We start from the raw sequence: 22,861 nt of genomic DNA, 5'->3' as shown, positions 1-22,861 counted from the left end.
GCTCACAAAGTAGAATTTTTGCTCACAAGACTTCACAGCTTAGAGGGAGCGTTGCCTGTCACCTGTGGACTCCACAAGTGCTTCGAAGAGACATAAGCCCTTCTTTTCTCTAGGATGTAAGAAACAGATCGTACGTCTTACAGAATCATCATATAAAAAGCTAACAGTCCGTCTTAGTCGTTCGTTATTTTGAACCCAAGTGTGTATCAACAGTGTCTCTTAAATGGGGTGGAAAAGAGCAAGAGTCCAGGAGCGCCTTAAAGGCTAACAAAATTTGTGGCAGGGGAGGAGCTTTCGTGAGTCACGGCTCACTTCTTCAGACCCACGGAAATTACTCATGAGATGGGCAGTGCCTCACGAAAGCTCCCCCCGCCACATAGTTTGTATAGTCTTGAAGGTGCCCCTGGACTCTTGCTCTTTTCTACTTCTACAGACAGACTGACACGACGGCCCATCTCGATCTATCTTAAATGGGGGCAGAGCTAAGCGCTACGCGAAGTATGCCCAGAGGAACACTCCAGCACCGATGCACACTATCAAGTTGATGTTGAGGACGTGCTTCACCCACGGCGCTTCTTTTGGCGGAGCCACGGCAGCTTCAGTTTTGGCAGCTATAGATGCTCCAGGAGTGTCTTTTTCTCTGTGGTCCATCCCGCAGATCCACAAAAAGAGTCTCATCCATTTAGAGGTCTTCTTGCCATCCAAGGCACCTGGAGAAGAGGAGGAGACAGCCAACAGTGAGATGACGATCTTGCCCATAACAACGTTTGGCCCGTACTGAAGGTTCCTGGACTGGTTCTCAGATGCAGAGCACGTGGTTAACTTGGCACCCCCTAAGCAGGGCCGGCCCCAGCTTATTTTGCACCCTAAGCGAGGATCCCTTCTGGCACCCCCCCCATGCACCCATCAATTTTCAAAAATAAATGCATTTTGGGAAGAATGAAAAACACAAATAATCAAGAAACTTCCGGAGTACGAGGCCAGGTGCAGCTTGGCGCCCCTAAGGGCCGGCCCGCTCTAGGCAATTGCCTAGTTCGCCTAGTGAGTGAGCCGGCCCTGCCCCTAAGGGCAAACTCTTACACGTCCTTCCAGCAAGGACATCCCGCATTTCAAAGTCCCCCCCCCTCCCGGACGCTTCATCATCGCAAGCAGAAGACTATGCCCTTTTGTTCTGGAATGATTAACCCAGAATAACTGCCTGCCTGGATTCTCTACTTGCCATTGCTGAATTATCTTAAATGTATTACTTTCTGCCACTTGACCTTGCTAAAAAGGGTGTGTTAGGCACTGTACAGCATATGAAGTTATCAGGAGGAGGAGGAGGAGGAGGAGGAGATCGGATTTATATCCCACCCTTCAATACCCGAAGGAATCTCAGAGCAGCTTACAATCACCTTTCCCTTCCCCTCCCCACAACAGGCACCCTGGAAGTCGGTGAGGCTGAGAGAGCTCTCCTGAGAACTGCCTTTGAGAGAACAGCTCTGAAAGAGCTTATGACTGACCCAAGGTCACACCAGCAGCTGCATGTGACGGAGTGGGGAATCAAACCTGGTTCTCCTAGATTATAGTTTGCAATCCTAACCACTATACCAAACTGGAATTGGTTCATTTAGACTTATGACCGGCAGCAACTCTCCTGGGTTTTCATACAGAGAAAGGTATTTTTTTTTAAAGGTTTTTATACCTTACTTTTCTCTACCCTAAGGAGTCTCAAAGCGGCTTGCAATTGCCTTCCCTTCCTCTACTCACAACAGACACTCTGTGAGGCAGGTGGGGCTGAGAGCGTTCCGGGAGAAATGGCCCAAGGTCACCCAACGTGGAGGAGTGGGGAATCAAACCCGGCTCTCCAGATTAGAGTCTGCTGCTCTTAACCACTACATCATGCTGCCTGAATTTCTCTAACTGAAGATGCCAGGGATCGAACCTGGGGCCTTCTGCAGGAAATGCAGCTGTTCTACCATGGAGCAACATCAGTTTGAACTTGCCAGACTGCCCCTTGCCAAGTGTTGCCTCTAGAGGTCTCTGTGATACAAGCTGTCAAGCAGGACTCTACTGGTTTAAGAGGACCTGTCACCCAAACCTTGAGGTGAATTCAGAGAGAGAGAATGGAGTTCCACTGCAAACAGGATTCTTGGAACTCATCAGGGAGCTTGGAAGGCAAAGGGCTGTGTCTTGAGCGGCTGCCAGGAGGATTTTGTGGGCTGGCTTTCTTAGCATTAGGCTGTGCTTCTTGCAGCGCCATGCCTGATAACAACAAAAATTCTGAGTTTACAAGGTTCAGATCAGCCCCAAACTCTGCCGTAACTCTGAAGGTCTCAGGGGGAAGGGGAAATTTTTAAAAAAGCTCCCCTCGCCATTGTCGGCATATACTGAATGTAAAGATCTGGCGCTCTGTAGAGGCAACAAGGCCACGGTGGCTCAGAGGTTAAGATGCTGAACTGCAGACTGGAAGGTCGGTAGTTCGGCAGTTCGAGGCCCTAGTGCCGCATGACAGAGTGAGCTCCCGTTCCTGGCCCCAGCTCCTGCCAACCTAGTAGTTCGAAAGCAAGAAATTGCAAGTAGATAAATAGGTACTGCTTCGATGGGAAGGTAACAGCATTCCATGCGCCTCGGCATCCAGTCATGCCGGCCACATGACCACGGAGAAGTCTCTGGACAGCGCTGGCTGTTCGGCTTGGAAACTGAGATGAGCACCGCCCCCTAGAGTCGGATTCGACTGGCTTTCGAGCAAGAGAAACCCTTACCTTTTCCTTTAGAGGCAACAGCAGACACAGCAGTGAGTCACTTACTTGTCTTGTCTTTGCCGATGGTTTCTGGACCGTCAATCATGGTGAGCTGCATTGCCAGAGGAGGGGGAACCTGGTGGGTTCCGGCGGCAGAGTTGGGAAACGGGCTTCCGGAGCCTTCGGGGTCCTTCACTGCCGGGACGTCCTTGCGGGTGAACCACGTTAGACGGCTGACCTATTGGCACGGAAAGAGCTGGTGAAACAGAGCGGCTTCCCCTTTGCGGACTACCCAGGTTTGCTCAGCGACCTCTGGGGCATAATAACAGGGGCACTTGTTCGTGTTTCTGTGGTCACTGTCATTCTGTATCGTACCTTTGCATCCTTACCAGGCCTGTAGCTACAGATGGGCTTTTGGGGGTTCCGCCCCCTTTCTTAAAGGCACAGCCGCACAAGAATATATCCTGTAAATGCCTTTTCCAATCATTTTAAAACATTTTTAAAATGTATGCACTCCTTTAAGCAGAGTGGGGTACTGTAGTTGACTAATTCCCGCACTGAGCAAGGGTTTTTTAAAATTTTAATTTAAAGGTTTTAATTATTTGATTTATATCCTGGCCTTCCCGACGTGGCAGGCTCATGGCGGCTTACATAGGATAGCTAAAACAAATTTAGATAGAATCGTTACAAAGATAAAAACATTGCAAAGCGCTAGTGCGAAGATAATTCATACACAGCAGCGGGCATAAATAGCATCCAACGAACAGGCAGTCAGCTCCTGTCGTAGCCTGGGTTATGTCAGCTGTTAATAATGCTGTTGACGTTAATATTGATGTTAATATTGGGGCCAGGGTCTCAGTTGTATGGTGCGGCTCTTTAGTCGAAGGCCTGGTGGAAGAGCTCTGCCTTGCAGGCCCTGCAGAATTGTAATAGGTCCCACAGGGCCCTGATGTCTTTTGGGAGCTCATTCCACCAGTACAGAGCCGCCACTGAGAAGGCCATGGCTCTTGTCACAGCTAGCCTGGCTTCTCTGGGGCCTGGCAGGGCCAGACAGTTTTGGGACCCCCATCGTTGTGCTCTCTGGGGGACATGGAGTAGGTGACCTCTAGGATACCTTCTAACTCTGTGTCAAGAAACTGGTCTACATAAGAACATAAGAGAAGCCAGTGTTGGATCAGGCCAATGGCCCATCTAGTCCAACACTCTGTCACACAGTGACCAAAAATACCAGGTGCCATCAGGAGGTCCAGCAGTGGGGCCAGAAGCAGTGATCTCCTTTCAGAGAGTTTTTCTGCCCAAGTGTTGGCTTTCTTGACTCTAGAAGTCGTCACCCCCACCTGCCAGCTTGTTCTCAGAACTGTTGCTTAGGCTGGCAGAAGTGATTAACTTGCAGCAGCTGAGAGCTGTCATCTCAAGTGGCTGACAGCTTGCAATTTAGAGATCTATCCTGGTCACAGCTTTCTATTGGCTGAATGGCTTTCCTTTCTGCACTGAGAACTTCAGCCCCACCAGAAAAATAATTTGCCCCACAAGCCACAAAATCCTGGCTACGGGCCTGATCCTTACTTTTTTCTTTGTAGCTCCTCTCCCACCATCTGGCTGGGCTATAAGGACTCAGGGATCTCCATTCCTACTTGCATCTGACAAAGGGGAGGCTTTGACTCTTCAACGCTGGTACCCCGAAAATCTCGTTGGTCTCCAGGGTGCTCCTGGACTTGAACCCAGCTCTTTGACTGAAGACCGACATAGCTACCCTCTGAAACTATCTCATAGTGAGGTTAACTGTTTTGCTCCAGGCCTGGGGAAAGCTCTGAGGGACCCTGAGAGAGGACATATATCGAAAAGACAAGTGGCTATGACAACTGGGCGGTCCTCCTCACCATCTGTTCCGGAGGAGGCTCTGTCAGGAGGCTGACCGTCACCACCACGACCAGCGTGACGAACGACAGGATGATGGAGAAGTAGAGATAGTGAACGTATTTCACCACGGCCGGCCGGTTGTCCGGCTCATCGCACCGTGGCAGCAGGTAGACAAAATCCAGTACCATCCGGATCAGGCCCATTACCATGCCGACTAGCAGGCCACTGAATGCACCCTGGAGAAAAGAACAAAGCCATGCTGGAATAAGAAGCCAGGAAGCACTGCCCCACGCCCCATGTGTAGGGTTGTAACCTCCCAGTGGTGGTTGGAGATCTCCTGGGATAACAACTGGTTCCAGGCCATGGAGAGCATAGAATCATAGAGTTGGAAGGGGCCTCCAGGGTCATCTAGTCCAACCCCCTGCACAATACAGGAAATTCACAAATACCTCCTCCCCCACACCCGTAGTGACCGCTGTTCCACACCTAGAAGATGGCAAAAAACCTCCAGGATTGTTTCCTGACCCCGAAGTGGCAATCAGCATTTCCCCGGGTTTGTAAGAGAGGGCCACCAGAACTAAGCCCTGATGCAACCCTTCCTGCCCTCCCTCTCACGATCTGCCTATGTTCACAGAATCTGCATCACTGTCCGATGGCCATCTAGCCTCTGTCTGAAAACCTCCAAAGAAAGAGAGCCCACCACCTCCCAAGGGGGCCTGTTCCCCTGAGGAACGGCTCTGTCAGGAAGTTCTTCCTGATGTTTAGCCAAACACTCTTCTGATTTAATTTCAACCCACTGGTTCTGATCCAACCTTCTGGGGCAACAGAAAACAACTCCGCACCACCCTCTAGAGGACAGCCCTCCGAGTACTTGAAGATGGTGATCATGTCCCCTCTCAGTCATCTCTTCTCCAGGCTACACAGCCCTAGCTCCTTCAGCCTTTCCTCACAGGACTTGGTCTCCAGACCCCTCATCATCTTTGTTGCCCCCCTCTGGTCCCAGCTTGTCTATGTCCTTCTTAAACTGTGGTGCCCAAAACTGAACCCAATACTCTAGGTGAGGTCTAACCAGAGCAAATTGAATGGAATCAGTTCGCCTGGAGAAAATGGCCACTTTGGAAAGTGGACTCCTTGGAATTCTATGCTGCCGAGGTCCCTCACCTCCCCAAACCCTGCTGTCCCCAGGTTTGACCCCAAAAATCTTCAGGAATTTCCCAACCTGGACCTGGCGACCCCGTGCCCTGTGCCTTTGCCCTCTGGCCACCCAGAGCGTTACCTTTTCATTCGTTCTCCTCCAGAAGCACCCCAAGATGAAGACGATGGCCACCGGAGGCTGCAGGTAAGAGCTGATGGTCTGGATGTAAATGAAGAGCTGCCCGCCCTGGCTGGCTTGTACCAGCGGGATCCAGAGGATAGACACGACTACGAGGATCAGGACAAACACCCTGCAGCATGGAGAAAGTCCTGGTGACCAGTGTTCCCTCTAAGCTGAGCTAGTGTGAGTTAGCTCACCGCTTTTTAGCTTCCGGCTCACATATTTTCGTCTGAGCTCAGGAAGGAGGGCTCCAGAGCAAACTAATTTATGCAGCAGCCAAATCGCTCGCTCACCACTTTAATGCCAGTAGCTCACAAAGCAGAAGTTTTGCTCACAAGACTTCACAGCTTAGAGGGAGCATTGCTGGTGACTGCTTGCTCCGTTTTTGCAGTTCGTTCTGTGACTCAGGCCTGGGTCCTTAGCCTTGTGCCACCCTTTTTCCGCTGTACGGAACTTTCCTCTGCAAAAGTTGCTTTTCCGCTCATTGAAATTTTTATTCGTTCATTGAAGCCCTAAGAGACACTAGTCCTCATGTGAATGGAAATTCCTGTCGCTGGGGGAGCGCCTTTGGCTATACAGCCCTCTCTTGCCTCTGCTCTCAGCAGTTTTCAAAAAAAGCTCACTCTCAAAAACTCTTTTGCTCACTCTCAAAAACTGCGTTTCTAAACTGCGTCCAAGGAATTTGGGATTCCTCGGGGGCTTATCACTGATTTCCCCACAAGAAATTATAAGTAAAATTTTTGGAAACAGCAGAGATGGACAAATTAACCTTATTTTTGAGAGGACAAGAAGAAAAATTTTACAATGCATGGTCAAGATTTTATACTTGGCTGGAAGACTACAACAAATGAACTATATAACTCCATTACATACATTAGAGATATTAGAGATATTATCTACAAATATATGCAGACTTTATGGATAAAAGATTTTTTAGCTTTATGGTATATATATTTTATAACCAACTGGATACTATAAGAAGTAATTTGAACAGATTATTATTACAAAGATTCAGAAGACCCCCAATTTCTATGTAATAGATGTTTGTGTGTCTTTGTTCGTTTTGTATGTTGATTTGTGATAAAATCAGAGGTCGATTTGGGGGTGATCGCGGGGGATCACAGTTCCCCCGGGTGAGGTGTGGGGGGGCGGGGCACATGATGAAGCCCCGCCTTCTGCTTCCGGCCGCCCTGCTTCCGGCTCTCATTCAGCCAGGAGGAGGAAGGAGAAGAGGGAGGGTAAGTTGCTTCCTCCCCGCCTCTCCCCACCCCTGCCTGCCTGGGGCCAAGGAGGGCCTTGGCGGGGCTTCCTCGCACTCCCGCCGGCCTTGCAGGTCCACCGCCGGGCCCCTGATGTCAGGGGGTGTGGCATATGCTAATGAGTTATGCTAATGAGTTCCCCTAGCTCTTTTTCTACAAAACGACCCCTGGATAAAATAAATATTATTAAAAAAGAGAGAGAGAGAGAAAATTGGTAATGGCAGACGGGCTTCCTTTACAACCAGCCTGCCTACCATGGCTGATATCCTGTAATGCACAGCCCTAGAGAGTGTCAGGGTCTCTTCCAAGGTGCCTAGTGTCCATGCAGGGCAACAACGAGGCCCGATAGGGGCTGGCCACTGTGTTATGTGAGCTCTTCATGCAACATGGACCATGCCCCAGAATCTTCTACATGGCACAGGGAATCCTTGGCAGACAAATCAATGTAGAAAGATGAAAACAGTTTGGAATAACACTGCCAGAAGCCTTCTGTGACTTTTGCACAAAGCAGATTCACTACCTGAGGTTAAATGATATATGTATCTGAAGAAGTGAGCAGTAACCCAGAAAAGCTCATACCCTGCCACATATTTTGTTAGTCTTTAAGGTGCTCCTGGACTCTTGCTCTTTTCTACTGCTACAGACAAACATGGTCACACCCATCTTGATCTACATGGTCTATATCTACAGGTTGATCTATATTCTTCAGCTATCTGAAGAAGTGATCAGTGACTCCCGAAAGCTCCTCCCCTGCCACAAATGTTGTTAGTCTTTCAGGTGCTCCTGGACTCCTGCTCTTTTCTACTGCTACAGACAGACTAGCATGGTGACCCATCTTGAACTTTCTCAGTTGGATCTGTTCAGATCTAAAATACCAGATGGTGAAAACAAGCAGATCTGCTGGGACACGGAAGACCCAGAGGTTTTCTGGTGGTGTCCCATGGGCGGTGTGCCTCACCTGCCAACAATCATCAGTTCCCATTCCGAGGACAGGGGCCTGAAATGCCGCCAGAGGTCCATGGTGAAAATGGTGCTGGCGCTGTTGAAGATGGAGGTTAAAGAGGACATCAGTGCTGCGATCATGACGGACATCATGAGCCCCCTGAGACCTGGAAGCCAGAAAGAGAAGGCACTGTTGAGCCGGCCTGCGGGAGGTCACGAGTCTTAGCCTGAACCAAGCACCCGTGCCACCGAGAAGGGTAACTCTGAAGTCTGTGTCACCTCTTGAGCACCTGCAAAACAGAGCTCTTCCACCAGGCTTTCGATTAGGGTGCCGCCTTTCGGTAGAAGATCTAACACATTACATTTTAGAATGCCCTCTGTATACTGGCCCCAGAATCAAATTTCTTAACCCAGTCCCAAACAACTTTACAATCCACATCAGGCATTGAAATAGTAACCTTTTTGCTCTCAGACGTCAATCCCACTATCTCCTATAGAATGGCACTCTATGCTCACGCTGCAAGGAAAATTAAGAGATAAGGCTATGGAATGACTGTACATTCAGAATGTGCTACCTGAGAAACCTGATTTTAAAAAATATTCATACTTCATCTATATATTTTAATTTTCTTTTAAATGTATTGTCAATCTTTGTACTGTTTTTTTATCTTTCATACTGTGATGGCCATTGGATACACGCAATAAACTTTGAACTGAACTGGGCTTCTGAGTGACAGATCAGGGACCCAAGTGATTTGGGAGCATGTGGAATATTCAGGAGAGTCCATGACCAAAACAGAATTATTATATAGAGATATTTTTTATATCCTGCCCTCCCTGCATAGAAGAAGAAGAGATTGGATTTATACCCCGCCCTTCACTACCCAAAGGAGTCTCAGAGCGGCTTACAAACTCCTTTCCCTTCCCCTCCCCACAACAGACACCCTGTGAGGTAGGTGGGGCTGAGAGAGCTCTGACAGAAACTGCTCTTTTTCAAGAACAGCTGTGCCAGAACTATGGCTTGCCCAAGGTCATCCAGCAGGTGCAAGTGGAGGTGTGGGGAATCAAACCCCGTTCTCCCAGATCAGAGTCCGCGCACTTAACCATTATACCAAACTGGCTCAGCACTTAACCACTACACCAAACTGGCTCTCACGGCGGCTTCCATCATATAAAATAAACAATCACATAAATATACAAATAACAGTTAAAACCAATTAAAACACGTCAAGATTAAAGACAAATTGTAATTCCAATATTCCCAACCAGAACCTCAATAGATGAGGTCTAACACAAGTTGGGGTTCCAGATGTTTACTCAGATCTGGGTCACTGGAGGGGAGGCCCAATAAGGCATGGACACCCGCTGCCTCAGCTAAAAGCCTGGCGGAAGAGCTCTGTCTTGCAGGCCCTGCGGAACAGTAAAAGGTCTCGAAGGGCCCTGATCTCATAGGGAAGCTTCTTCCAGCAGGTAGGGGCCAGGGATGAGAAAGCCCTGGCCCTCGTTGAGGCAAGACAGACGTCTCTGGGGCCGAGGACCACCGGAAGACACTGGTTCACAGACCGTAGTGTGAGGATAAAATGAAGGAGAGAAGAGCAATGTAAGCCACCTCAAGTCCCCATTAAGGAGAACGGTGGAGTATAGACAGCAGTGAATAAACCTTAATGCACAGGTATGTTTAGACAGAGAAGGCGGGCCTTAAGGTATCCTGGGCCAATCAGAACTGGAAAGGTTGAAAGTGCCTGGAAATGAACTAGATTCCAGCGGAAGAATCCTGCAAAATGGGAATGGGGAGCTCTGAGTCGTTCATCAGCTCCACGGACACACTGGCCGCCGCTTCCTTGGCTGTTCCCAAGGCCCTTCCAGTCACAGAGCCGCCCCTTACCTATTGGCAGAAGTTCAATGACGAGTTTCGGATAAGCAATGTCAGAGCATCCAGACGGGTTGCCGCAGATTTGTTTGCAGGTGGTCGGATCAGCGCAGGCCACCAGGTCTGCCAATGGAATGCAATTAAAAAACAAATAGGGCTTTAAGACCAAACAGAGGAGGAGAGCTTCAGAGATCAGAAGGAAAGCCATCACAAACCAGGAGCATACAGGAATGACCGCACAAAAACCTAAAGTGTAGCCCTCGTTCATGTATTGTCCCCTGCCAAATTTGGGCAGAGTCAGAACCGTTGCCAGTCTGGGCTTGTCTCCTAATCGAAAGAGCAGCACCTCCCCTGGGCTGGGATCTCCTGAACAGGATCCAGTGCGTGTCTCCAGGAGCCATTCACAAAACCTCAGGCCATACAAAGCACAAGCTTCCTAAATGCATCTTCCACCTGGACCCTGTGAGGACCTGCCCTAGAATAATCTCATCCCTTCTGTGCTGTTTCTGGAATTGGACACGGCCGGCCGGTTTAACCTCGGTGTAGCAGCTACCCAAGCCACCCACAACGAATCCTCTTTGTGCTGTTTTTTCTAATCATGTATTTTGAATAGATCCAAGAGTACATTGCTCCTCCGCAATGGGTGACCCTGGACAAAAGGCATAACCTGCCCAGGGGTGCCAGCCTCCAGGTGGGACCTGGGGATCCCCCGGAATTAAAGCTTATCTCCAGACTACAGAGATCAGTTCCCCTCGAGAAAATGGACGCTTTGGAGGGTCCCTATCCTCCCTAAGCTCCACCCCCAAATCTCCAGGAATTTCCCAACCTGGATCTGGGAACCCTTACACCCGCCTGGTGCTTCTTACCTGGGAAGAGGATGCGGCTGATCATGCCAGGCAAAACCATCATAAAGAGAGGCAGGACCTTCAGGTAGGAGGCCAGCAAAGACCCTCCCTTGGCATGAGACAGGGACTTGGCTGCAAGCGACCTTTGAACAATGACCTGGAGGTGAAGAAAACATTTTGGGTCCAAGGCCCCCAAAGGGAAACTGAGATGTCTACAAGTAGGCATTGTTTATTTGTAATCACAGCTTCAGAAAAAACCATATGGGAAGCTCCATATTGTTATTTTTGAAGGCCAAAACTTTCTCTCCAGGACAGCAGTGAATTCAGAGCAACATCCAGAAAGCACTCAAAGACTGGTGCCAGGGACACATTATTTGGGAATTTGAGGGTTGTGTGTGTTAAGAACCTCAGAAGAGCCCCGCTGGATCAGACCAGGGAAGGTCCATCTAGTCCAGCATCCTGCCTCACACAGTGGCCAACCAGTTCTTCTGGAGGGCCAACAACAGAGCAGAGAGGCCAAGGCCTTCCCCTGATAAGAACACCAGAAGAGTCCTGCTGGATCAGACCAATGAGGGTCCATCTAGTCCAGCCTCCCGTCTCACACAGTGGCCAACCAGTTCCTTCAGAAGCATAGAGGCTGAGCCCGTCCCTTGATGATCAGACCCCTGTTAAGTGTGGTGAAAGCTCTTACATTACCAGAGTGACAGCATAGAATGAAACCGATCATATGCAAGAGGATGTGAATTTTTTGCCCATCAGGATATAGGGTTAAAGCTGCAGAGGGGTAGTCATCACACCTTTTCTGTACTTCAGAACTGGCTTGCTGGCCCCTCCTTTCTCTCCTAAGGTCGCACACGGAGAACGATTTGCTCTCAGCTGGAAGAAAGACTAAGCCAGCCGATTCTCACCTGGTCCGTGCACCAGTACCATAGTGACGGGACGGTCATTCCGACCAGGACCCCTGGCCACGGGAGGTCAGACGTCACGGGGTCCCTGAATATGTGAAAGGCGTCTTCCCTGGGCAAGCCGCAGCTGCTGTTTCCATCGTGGCTCTTGGCAATGGCCTTGAAGTATCTGTTCTGCAAGTCTTCGAGCCCTCCGACTTTGGCAAAGCCTGGGGACGGGGGACAGAAATCTGCTGTTGGTCATCGGCCCTTTATAGGCTATTTCATTGAACTCATTAGGCTGAGATTTGTAGTCCGCAACAAGGGAGAACTGTGGTCTCGTACTGTAAAGCTATTCAGTTCTTTACCCATTACCCTTCTGATACATTTCCTATAAAGTCTCCTGTTCGTACACACACCTAAGCTATGTATACCAGGCCCGTATCTACAGTGGGGCATCTTGGAGCCCAGCCCCCCGACTTACTGCCAAAGCCCCCTCTGACTTCCCATCCAGCCCTCTCCCCACACCCTCCAATTTTTAAATTTTATTTGTGGTGTTCCCTTGGTGTTGGGGGTGTCTGAGGGGTGCCCCCTGAATTATTTAAAGACCCCCTGAATTTAGAAATCCTGGCTACAGGCCTGATGTATACTCATATACGTTCCTGCTCATACACACCTAAGACCTGCTATATAACGAGTCTCAAGAAAACAAAATACACTGTGGAAAAACACAATTTCTAACAATTATATATAAATAAAGACTTAGGTAAGCTTATTTGTCTGATAATTATTTTAAAGTTAAATACTATATTAATGGAAGGAAACTTTATAAAAGGAATAAATCTTAAACATATGTGTGCACCAGGTCAGAGGACAAAAGACAAGCCTCAACAAAATGCAAAACAGACTACAAGCCAAATGTCAGCTACGCTGCCATGAGTGTGGAGATGTTTTCTAATTGCTTTGCATTCCTTCCCATGCGCTTAACTGCTTCAAAGCTGCAACGCTTATCTGTAAAGTTATACTGGTGGAGATTGTGGTGTCTATCGTCCGTGGGAGCTTCTCCGTTCCCAGCTTCGCAACCATTAGAGAGTCTGGTAGTCTCCCGCATGCGGGAGCCCACCTAATTGGTTATTGCTGGGGGGGGGGGCTCATACGAATGCCTTATATCCTATTATGCGCACAGGTAGCCCGCCATTCCTAACAATGTTCAAGTTATCGCATCTATGGCTTTTCAATAAAAGTAAAACCTTCCTAGAAGCGTGTACTTCGTTGTTTGGCTGTGGGTCCTGACACCAAACAAGGTGCTTAACATCATAGAAAGCAACTCAAGGAAAAATTCAGGCACCAAGGTTTGTGACTTGTGTTTTCTGTGCTTTGGCAAGCAGTGATTTTAGCAGCAGGTATATCAATATCTTTCTGTGGATGATTCAACTTTCCAGGAAACTAAAATGTCTCCCAGGTAAGGTCACATTTCCAATTTTGGCTGTGGGTCCTGACACCAAACAAGGTGCTTAACATCATAGAAAGCAACTCAAGGAAAAATTCAGGCACCAAGGTTTGTGACTTGTGTTTTCTGTGCTTTGGCAAGCAGTGATTTTAGCAGCAGGTATATCAATATCTTTCTGTGGATGATTCAACTTTCCAGGAAACTAAAATGTCTCCCAGGTAAGGTCACATTTCCAATCTTCATCAGAATCAAGGATAAGCATTTTCATATGGAGCTCCCCAGGGGTCATTTCGTAGAAAAAGAGGTGCAGGAGCTCATTAGCATAACTTGGGCAAGCCATAGTTCTGGCACAGCTATTCCTGAAAAAGAGCAGGTTCTGTCAGAGTTCTCTCAGCCCCACCTACCGCACAGGCAGTGTTCCCTCTAAACTGAGTTAGTGTGAGCTTGTTGTTGTTGTTCAGTCGCACAGTCGAGTCCGACTCTTCGCGACCCCATGGACCAGATCACGACAGGCCTTCCTGTCTTCCGCCGTCCTCTGAAGTTTGCTCAATTTCATGTTTGTTGCATCTGTGACACTGTCTAACCATTGATTTCTTTTAGGATTGTCTGATTTGATCTTTTTGCAGTCCAAGGGACTCTCAAGAGTCTTCTCCAGCACCATAGTTCAAAAGAATCTATTCTTCTGCGCTCGGCCTTCCTTATAGTCCAACTCTCACAGCCATACATGACTACTGGGAATACCATTGCTTTGACCATGCGGACTTTTGTTGGCAGGGTGATGTCTCTACTTTTTATCATGCTGTTTAGGTTCGCCATCGCTTTCCTCCCAAGGAGCAGGCGTCTTTTAATTTCATGGCTGCTGTCACACACACACACACACACACACACACACATATATATATAGTGTGAGCTAGCTGACAGTTTTTTAGCCTCCAGCTCACACATTTTTGTCTCCGCTCAAGCAGGATGGCTCTAGAGCAAACTAATTTATGTAGTAGCCAAATCGCTCGCTCACAACTTTAATGCCAGTAGCTCACAAAGTAGGATTTTTGCTCACCAGACTTCGCAGCTTAGGGGGAAGGGAAAGGAGTTTGTAAGCCACTCTGAGACTCCCCTGGGTAGTGAAGGGCAGGGTATAAATCCAATCTCTTCTTCTTCAGAGCTGGCAACCCCCGTGAGAATGCATCTGCTACAAGTGCTTGCTATCGAAACTAGGACACCTGATCTGATTGCATCTCCTTTTCATGTCTACTCTGTACTGTAAAGCATCCTTGTCTTGGAATGCTGATCTTCGGCGCCCGCCCCCTTTCAGTTTGTCCCTTTGCATTTGATTACTTGCTTCTGTTGTTGAATGTAAGTGGGGCTTTATCGCCTGCAAAGTGATCTGATTGACTTGACTTTAGACTAGAACGTTAGCACCTCATCTACGTGGATTCCTATACTGAAAGGATTGAATAATATATTTCATTGCTCCATGCAAAAGAGAGCTGTTATTTTTGAAGAAGGAATACTTAGAAACAAAGGGAAAATATTCGGAATCTTTGTCAAAATAATTTTGAGTTCAACACTAATAGTTTCGTTTTTATATGTTTAGGCAAGTCTTTGGAATTTTTTCATTGAGAAATCTATACTATGGCACACCTAAACGTCCAAATGCTTATGTGCATAACTGTACTTGAGTTGCATGTTTTGTTTGCACTTAGCATTGATTAAAAAAAGCTTTGCCATTGTTCTTTAAGACAACTGTCCGCTTAAATTACTATAGGTAACTTAAAATAGAAAAAAGTTTATTTGAAAATTCTTTAAATATATTTTCGTTAAATATATATTCTGTGCATATTGTCATGGTATTTGCTAGTCTTAGCATCTGTCACAGTCAGTGTTGGCTCACAAAAGACAAGGATGCAACGAATGCCTGCGTTCACGGCACCACACGATTCTTTGTTGTATTATATCCAGAACATAAGAGAACACAGTGTTGGATCAGGCCAATGGCCCGTCCAGTCCAGCACTCTGTGTCACACAGTGGCCAAAAATACCAGGTGCCATCAGGAGGTCCAACAGTGGGGCCAGAACTCCAAGAAGCCCTCCCACTGTTGCCCCCTCCCCCCCATGTACCAAGAATACAGTGCATCACTGGCCCCAGCCTGAGAGTTCCTAGCTATACCTTGTGGCTAATAGCCACTGATGGACCTCTGCTCCATATGCTTATCTAATTCCCTCTTGAAGCCGTCCATGCTTGTAGCTGCTGCCACCTCCTGTGGCAGTGAATTCCAGTTGTTAATCACTCTTTGGGTGAAGAAGTATTTCCTTTTATCCCTTCTAATCTGACTGCTCAGCAATTTCCTCGAGTGCCCACGAGTTCTTATATTGTGAGAAAGGGAGAAAAGGACTTCTTTCTCTACCTACTCCATCTCATGCATAATCTGGTAAACCTTGATCATGTCACCCTTCAGTCGTCGTTTCTCCAAGCTAAAGAGCCCCAAGCATTTTATCCTTCCTTCATAGGGAAAGTGTTCCAACCCTTTTATCATTCGAGTTGCCCTTTTCTGCACTTTTCCCAATGCTATACTATCCTTTCTGAGGGGTGGTAACCAGAATTGCACACAGTATCCCGAATGAAAAAAAAGCTACTCACTAAAGCCCATGAGAGTCAGCGCGCCAACCAGCATGATGACCGTCTGTAGGGTGTCCGTGTAGATCACCGCTGCTAGGCCTCCTGCAGAGAGAAGAGGAGGGGTGAGGACTTGGGTGCGGCCTGATATTTGGGCATCCAAAAACCTCAAGGCTTCGGGGGCCTGGTTATCAATGTGACCTGAAGCATCAGATGATGCTGAACTGAAGTTGCTTCAGCGGAAGCACTGTCTCTTTTAAGCGGCCCACAATTCAAAAGTTGTAGCTTTTCCAACTCAGACCTCTCCTCCTTATGATGAAAAGGGCCCAATACAAAGAAATAATGTTTGAAGAACGTTAGAAGAAGTGGATTCAGGTGGGTCGCTGTGTTGGTCCGAAGCAGCAGGACAAAGTTAGAGTCCAGTGGCACCTTTAAGACCAGGGCTATTTTTGGGCAGGAACGCACAGGAACGGAGTTCCAGCTGGCTCTCAAGTTGGCCACGCCTTGCAGGAACTCATTAGCATAATAGGCCACACCCAGAAGCAGAAACTCATTCGGATTGGCTACATTAGGGGTGTGTGGCCTAACATGCAAAGGAGTTCCTGCTACAAAAAAAGGCCCTGGGTTTTGACAACAAACAAGGTAAGCAAAATAAGAAGCAAAAGGTGGGTGTGGCTGGATGACCACACTTCTGGTGACATGGGGGTGTGGCCTAATATGTCAATGAGCTGTGCTGTCAGGGGTGTGGCCTAATATGCTAATGAGTTTCTGCTATTGGGTGTGGCCTATTATGCTAATGAGTTCCTGCTGGGCTTTATCTACAAAAAGAGCCCTGTAAGACCAACGTTTAATTCAAAGTATAAGTTTTCGTGCACACTTCAGATTAGATTGGAGGAAGTGTTGACATTTCCTGATGGAGGCCACAATAGAATAATCCTGCCTTTGGCAACTTTCATCCTCTTCTTGATCGCTTTGCATTGCCTTCTTAAATCACCCTCTGCCTTCTCTCATTTCCTTGTCAGCTAAAATTTTCTGATCCCTTCCTCCTTGAGAAGCATCTCTGTTTATTTAGGTCACCTTTACAAAAGTAATGTCAATGCAACAACATTCTATAAATAACTTAACAAATTCCACCACTCCCTGTATTATTTTGTTTATTGGCAAAATTAGCTCATCTCAGATTTTATCACTACCTGTGAAGGCCTTCAAGAGAGGTTTAGTGTCCGGACTAAACAAAGAAAGTGACTTAACCACCCGGTCTGGTTTTACCAAATGAACTTGATCTCTGGAGGAGGAAGGAGCAGGATTTGGTCATGTCAGGTTTCCAAGAGGCCAAACCATAAAGTCCTTGTGTTCCACATAACTTCACCCTGGTTCTTGGTCACCAAAAAGTTCTGGGAATTCTGTGTGTGGAGCTTACACAAGGGGACAACTGTGTGATGGATAGTGGCCGTGTGTGTTGAAAAAGCATTGTGAACGAGCAGCCACCCATTCAACAAGTAGGGTTGCCAAGTGGCACTTACCTCCTCCGCGGGGGACTCCCGGGTGGCTCCTGGCGTGTGCCATAGAGTGTTCCCGTGTATGGCCGTGGCCCCGCCCCCAGCGTGCCTGGCATCATAGCGTCACTTCCTGGTGATGCTCACGCCAGGGCGGGGTCCCCCCGGGCCCCGATTCCCCGGCATCGGGGAACGGGCCCCCGGGGCGACTTGGCAGCCCTATCAACAAGCCAATGTTTACTAACCCTGACTCAGATTTGGGTCCAAATTATTCCTCAATCCAAGCGGCAGGTAAGAAAGGAAATGGTAACAAGTTCTTGTTGCCCTTCGGGTAGAGCCATGCCTTCATCCCATACTGAATACTGATGGTGCCCTCTGTAATGGGCACCCCCACAAAATCTTTTTTCAACATAGTTTTTGATGTCTATATGAACCTGGTTTATTGTTATTCTTTTTATTTTTAGAAATGTTCTTAAAAATGTATTTTTATTATATATGGTCACCTAAGGCATATGATAAATAATTTTGCTCCCATTCTCTTAATAATGCTCCAGCATTTTTACTGTATTTAACTGTTTTAACTATATTTTAAATAAGTGATATTTATGCTTATGATTATATATTTTAATTGGTTTAATTGTATTTTTTGAGATGTCTGTAAGCCGCCCTGAGCCCGCCTTTGGCGGGGAGGGCAAGGGTATAAATTAATTAAATAAATAAATAGTGTGATTACGACAACCATAGTGGTATAAAGATTATTGCATATAATGTAATAATCAATGCCTAACAGTTAATATTAATAATAACTAATGGTAATAAATGGTGGGCTTTAATAATAAATGTTTGCAGTATGTAAAAACCTTCAGAATACTATGCATTTTAAATGTTTGTGTTAAATGGTCTATATTCACTCTGATGTTGATCATCCTTGTTATGAATATCTATATCTCCCTTTCCCCCTTGTTTTTCTGTATCCCTATTGTAATAATAATAAGCTATTAAAATAAATTCTATATGTCTTCTGAATGTTCATCTTTCACATCAATAGGAACCCAGTCAAGCCTCAGATGCCTGGTGTTCAGTGGGACAGTGACCAGAAGTGCGTCAAACCCCGTTCACACAACCACATTCCAGCTGTCTCTTCATCAACAGGTAACTCAGTTGCCAAGGGTCCCCCACCTAATGGGTCACTTGTCAGGGATGCTCTAGACCAGTGGTGGTGGCACTCAGAGCCCTCTCAGTGGGCACGCGTGCCATCGCCCCAGCCAGGCCCAGACCATCATTAAAGTGTCGAATTCTCTGCCAAATAATTTTAAGTAAGTGAAAGCATTTGGGATTGCTTTCCTTACTTTGTTTGGATCATCTTAAGTTAATGTATGGGTTGTTTTTTCTAAAGTAAAACCTCAGCATTCAGGTTAAATTGTCGTGTTGGCACTTTGCAATAAATACTGGGTTAGTGGATTTTGGGTCGCAGTTTGGGCACTCGGTCTCTAAAAGGTTCGCCATCACTGCTCTAGGCCGATCCTGCATTGAGCAGGGTGCTGGACTAGATGGCCTGTAGGGCCCCTTCCCACTCTGTGATTCTTGAAAACACTCTGACTGTATTTGTTTGCCAGGCTTCTATTTCATGGTTTTTATCAGCTATGGGCTTTACTGTCTCTGGGTTTCTTAAACATAACAAGGAGTTCTCGCCGTGACTGTTCATACGATTTGCATGCTGAGTTTCTGATGAGATAACTGTTTACTGATTTAATGCTGTTGATTTTCTTTTCACTATTATATGGTTTATTATTTTACGTTTTCAATCTCCGTGTTGTTAGTTGCCCTGAATACAGTTACAGATAGATAGACGTGTGTGTGTTTTTGTGTGTAAAGCGACATCAAGCTGCAGCCAACCTATGGTGACTCTGTAGGGTTTTCAAGGCAAGAGACATTCACAGGTGGTTTGCCATTGCCTGCCTCTGCGCAGCAACCCTAGACTTCCTTGATGGTCTCCAGTGTTCCCTCCAGGGCTCTTTTTGTAGAAAAAGCCCAGCAGGAACTCATTAGCATAATAGGCCACACCCAACAGTAGAAACTCATTAGCATAATAGGCCACACACCCAACATCACAGTTCATTAGCATATTAGGCCACACCCCCATGTCTTCCCTTGACTTGCCCAGTTGCCCCACGGCTGAGGGATGCCTGGCAAGCTGGCCCTTAAATGCTTCCCCGATCCTTCCAGGGCCCCCCCTGGCCTGCCTGCTTCGGCGTCGCTGGGGGGGATTGCTCTCCAGGCCTTCCCTCGTTAGCCACGAGCACTGACGTTTTAGCTGTAGTGGGCGTGGCCAACTCTGAAGCCAGCCGGAACTCCGTTCCCGTATGTTCCTGCCCAAAAATAGCCCTGGTTCCCTCTAAGCTGAGTTAGTGTGAGTTAGCACACAGTTTTTAGTCTCCAGCTCACACATTTTTGTCTTCGCTCAGGAAGGATGGCTCCAAAGCAAACTGATTTATGCAGTAGCTCACAAAGTTGAATTTTTGCTCACAAGACTCCACAGCTTAGAGGGAGCATTGGTCGTCTCCCATCCAAGTACTCACCAAGGGAGACCCTTCATAGCTTCCACAATCAGACAAGATCAGGTCAGGGCAAAAGATGTACAGAAGTGGTACTCTGTACAGAAGTACTCTGTGCCTAGCAACCAAATGCAGATTAGTCTGTGCTACTGTGTTCCCCGTAGCAACCTAGGCCTGCGAAAGTTGGACCATGAAAGAAGCGAGACAGGAGGAAAATCGACTCATGTGAACTGTGGTGCTGGAGAAGGCTCCTGCGGATTCCTTGGACAGCAATGGTGACAAACAAGCAAGCATTGGCACCCATAAGACCAGACATGCCACTGGAAGGAAAAATACAAAACTGTGATCGACTTATTTTGGCCATGTCATGCGGAAGAACTCACTAGAAAAAGCAGTTATGCTTGGATTGGTTAGCGGCAAAAGGAATAAAATCAGGCTAGTCTGGACCACGTAGGGCAGGGCAGGTAGATCGATTAGACAGTTGATTAGACTCACCTGCCACTGTATAAACGGCTCACGTAAGGCAGGGCAGGGTAGATCAATTAGACAGTAGTTTAGACTCACCTGCCACTGTATAAACGGCTGTGATCACCAACAAGCCAATAACAGCCACATAGAGATCCCAGTGCAAGGCCTGCTGGATAAAGAGGGCTCCAGCATACATATCAACCTGCGGGAAAGAATGTGCAAAGGGTTATCAGGAGGAAACCTTCCAGTAGCAGACATCTTGCCTGGCTGTGGAAGAGGCCAGCATGGAAGGGAGCCAACCTTCCTCTCTAAGAACCAGTCTCTGGGAGGCCGACTTCAAGGGCCGCCTCTTTCCCGCCCATCTTAAGAGCACCCTGTGTCTGCCTTTTCCATGCCCCGTTTGGTGACAGCCAGCCCAGCTCTGTTCGGTTTCATTCATCCCGCTTCCTGCTCTCTTTGCACAATGGGGAAGCTTATTTATTAGAGGAAGTGCCTTAACAAGAACTTAATTGTGTTGGCTTGACCCAGTTTGGTCTATCGTCAGGGGCAGGGATCTCGGTGGGGCTTGCAGATGGGAGGTGGCGCCATCCGAGAGCATCCACCCGTACGTCTTTACGTAAACAGCATGGTGTGCTTCCTTGATGCCGCTTCTTTTCTCTGACATGCCTCTCACAGGCTGCCGAAAGAAGGAGGCATTGCTCTGAATGGTCTCGAGGAGGAATTATAACCGCAAGTGTGATTGCCTTAGGCCAGGTCATCCGATGGGAGAGGCGGTACCAAACTAGAGAGCCCTGTGACCGGGGTAGCCCAATACAACTGGGGAGGGGGGGGAAACATAGGCTGTCTTCCATAGGAGTTCATCCGCCCACCCGCCCTCACAGTGCAAACCGCAGTGTGCCCAGTTGGAGGTCAGAGTCAGTCCAAAATTCTTTGCAAAGCAAACAGCTCGGGGTGACTCAAGGTAAAGAGCTGAAACCTAAAATACAGCCTCCAAGACGGGCAGCCAAGCATTCCTCTCCGGGCTCTTGCCGTGACTGTCGACTCAGTCTAGTTTGTATTTTCAGCTCCCCGCAGGCTTTCTAATGTCTTTTTTCATCTTGTGAAATTGTTTCTTGTGAGTTTCTAGCAACCCCAGGGCATATTTTTGACGATTAACTAAATCGATAGCTTATCCGGCGGTACCGGCAAACCAATTTTGCTAGGATATTTTACGTTTTGTGTTGTCTTGTGGGAACGATGGAAACACTTTTATTGAAATAGTTAAGTGGATTAATCAATCATGCTGTGGTTATTGGGAATGAGCCTCTAAAAATAAGAAAAAAGAGTACCAGCTGGGCATGGTCCAATGAGACATTCACAGTGTTTATGATATCAGGGATAGAGACCCCAGGTGGGACCTGGGGATCCCCCGGAATTACAGCTCATCTCCAGACTACAGAGATCAGTTCCCCTGGAGAAAACGGATGTTTGGAGGGTGGACTCTGTGGCCTTGTACCCCACTGAGGTCCCCGTCCTCCCCACGCTCCATCCCCCAATCTCCAAGAGTTTCCCAGCCTGGATCCGGCAAACCCTACCCCACCAGTGTTCCCTCTAAGCTGAGTTAGTGTGAGCTAGCTCACAGTTTTTTAGCCTCCGGTTCATGCATTTTCGTCTTAGCTCAGGAAGGACAGCTCCAGAGCAAACTGATTTATGCAGTAGCCAAATCGCTTGCTCACCACTTTCATGCTAGTAGCTCATGAAGTAGAATTTTTGCCCACAAGACTCCACAGCTTATAGGGAACACTGTATCTCACTATCCCCCGCTGGTGGTCAGGAGGAACCTGGCAACCCTGTACGATACTCAGATGTTTTTGCGTGAATAGCAGACTTACTGGATGTTTACGATCACTATGCCAGTTTTTCAAAACACATTTGATCTTTTGCCTTCCTATGGATAACAAAAACACTCTATGCATTATGATTATTTTGAGATTCTGTTTTGCATAGTGATGCAAGGAAATTTATCTGGTTTTTATTTTTTTATTTTTTTTTGGTTTTGCTATTCACATATTTATCTTTATTTCTTCAGCCTTTTTTATAATTTGGGGTTGGGGGTAGGCTACGCTCCCTCTGAGCCGTGGAGTCTTGTGAGCAAAAAAGCCTACTTTGTGAGCTCCTAGCATTGAAGTTGTGAGCGAGTGATTTGGCTGCTGCATAAACTAGTTGGCTCTGGAGCAATGTTCCCTCTAAGCTGAGTTAGTGTGAGCTAGCTCACTGTTTTTTAGCCTACAGCTCACACATTTTTGTCTTAGCTCAGGAAGGAGGGCTCCAGAGCAAGCTAATTTATGCCGTAGCCGAATCGGTCGCTCACAACTTTAATGGCTGTAGCTCACAAAATAGAATTTTTGCTCACAAGACTCCACAGCTTAGAGGGAACATTGCTCTGGAGCCATCCTTCCTAAGACAAAAATGGGTGAGCCGGAGGCAAAAAAAACCTGTGAGCTAGCTCACACGAACTCAGCTTAGAGGGAACACTGGTGGTAGATTAATTGCCAGTGTTTCCCTTCTTTTCTCTGTTCAGAACGACGTCCTGCACTCTTT

At 47.4% G+C, this 22,861-nt stretch overlaps 1 protein-coding gene across 1 annotated transcript in view; it reads right to left on the bottom strand.

The window, feature by feature from the left end:
• Window positions 1-478: 478 nt before the first annotated feature.
• The window catches only part of SLC5A11 (solute carrier family 5 (sodium/inositol cotransporter), member 11), a 42,483-nt gene continuing 20,100 nt past the window's right edge, over window positions 479-22,861 (bottom strand). The window contains exons 5-14 of the mRNA XM_015429023.1: window positions 20,378-20,483; window positions 15,787-15,867; window positions 11,723-11,928; window positions 10,836-10,971; window positions 9,985-10,092; window positions 8,116-8,266; window positions 5,860-6,028; window positions 4,604-4,819; window positions 2,790-2,961; window positions 479-710 (exon numbers count right to left, since the gene is read on the bottom strand). Coding sequence (XP_015284509.1) covers window positions 490-710; window positions 2,790-2,961; window positions 4,604-4,819; window positions 5,860-6,028; window positions 8,116-8,266; window positions 9,985-10,092; window positions 10,836-10,971; window positions 11,723-11,928; window positions 15,787-15,867; window positions 20,378-20,483 — 1,566 coding nt within the window. The 3' untranslated portion in view covers window positions 479-489. The remainder of the gene's footprint in view (window positions 711-2,789; window positions 2,962-4,603; window positions 4,820-5,859; window positions 6,029-8,115; window positions 8,267-9,984; window positions 10,093-10,835; window positions 10,972-11,722; window positions 11,929-15,786; window positions 15,868-20,377; window positions 20,484-22,861) is intronic.

Source organism: Gekko japonicus, unplaced genomic scaffold, assembly GCF_001447785.1.
Source record: "Gekko japonicus isolate JY-2015 unplaced genomic scaffold, Gekko_japonicus_V1.1 scaffold1395, whole genome shotgun sequence".
NCBI classification, from domain to species: domain Eukaryota; kingdom Metazoa; phylum Chordata; class Lepidosauria; order Squamata; family Gekkonidae; genus Gekko; species Gekko japonicus.
The sequence above is the reverse complement of the archived record's forward strand: the minus strand, read 5'-3'. Positions and strand labels throughout refer to the sequence as shown.